The sequence below is a fragment of the Geospiza fortis genome, unplaced genomic scaffold, assembly GCF_000277835.1.
Source record: "Geospiza fortis unplaced genomic scaffold, GeoFor_1.0 scaffold1149, whole genome shotgun sequence".
Lineage (NCBI taxonomy): Eukaryota > Metazoa > Chordata > Aves > Passeriformes > Thraupidae > Geospiza > Geospiza fortis.
In genome coordinates, this window is record NW_005055055.1 from 7,679 (window position 1) to 8,346 (window position 668).

General features: G+C 66.3%; 1 protein-coding gene across 1 annotated transcript in view; it reads right to left on the reverse strand.

Annotated features, from left to right (window-relative positions):
* LOC102031922 (NAD-dependent protein deacetylase sirtuin-2-like) overlaps positions 1–668 on the reverse strand; it is a 3,076-nt gene that overhangs the window by 1,992 nt on the left and 416 nt on the right. The window contains exons 3-6 of the mRNA XM_031065693.1: positions 550–656; positions 412–468; positions 233–301; positions 14–143 (exon numbers count right to left, since the gene is read on the reverse strand). Of these exons, the coding sequence (XP_030921553.1) occupies positions 14–143; positions 233–301; positions 412–468; positions 550–656 (363 nt within the window). The remainder of the gene's footprint in view (positions 1–13; positions 144–232; positions 302–411; positions 469–549; positions 657–668) is intronic.

Below are 668 nucleotides of genomic sequence, written 5' to 3' on the forward strand. Positions count from 1 at the left end.
CCCCCCCCCGTACCCCTCATCCAGGCCAGGCTGTAGCGCTGGCGGCACGAGGCCCGCAGGCAATGCGAGGTGAAGAAGGTGCCGTGAGCCTCCACCAGCAGCTCCGGGTCCAGCCCCGCCACCCTCTCCAGGGTGTCGATGTTCTGGGGGGGGCCAGGAGGGGGTCAGGGGCTCCCCAAAATCCCCGTGACCCCCCCACACCAGCCAGGAGGGAGGGGGGTGTGCGTCCCACCTGGGTGTAGCAGCGCAGCAAGAGCCCCTTGTCCTGCAGCAGCCGCATGAAGTAGTGGCACACCGTGGGCTGGGGGGGAATTTGGGGGTGGTTTGAGGGTCTCTTGGGGCGCCCCCCGATTTGGGGAGGGGGCTGGAAGGCTTGGAGTTTGCCTTGAGGGAGGTTTGTGGGTGTTTTACCTTGAATTGCCCCGGGTAGAGCTCGCGAGCGAGGGCGAAAAAGGGCTCTGGGTGTTTCTGGGGGGCACAGGGAGCTCAGGGGGGGCCCCAGAGAAACTCAGGACCCCCCCAGAATTTGGGGAGGAAAGCGGGGGGTACCTTGAAGAACCCAATCTCGAAGATGGCCTCGGGGTAGGGGAGGTTGTAGCTCTGCAGGTTGGAGTAGAGCCCGGTGCCGGGGGAGCGGAAATCGGGGATCCCGGCAGCTGGGGGGGGGT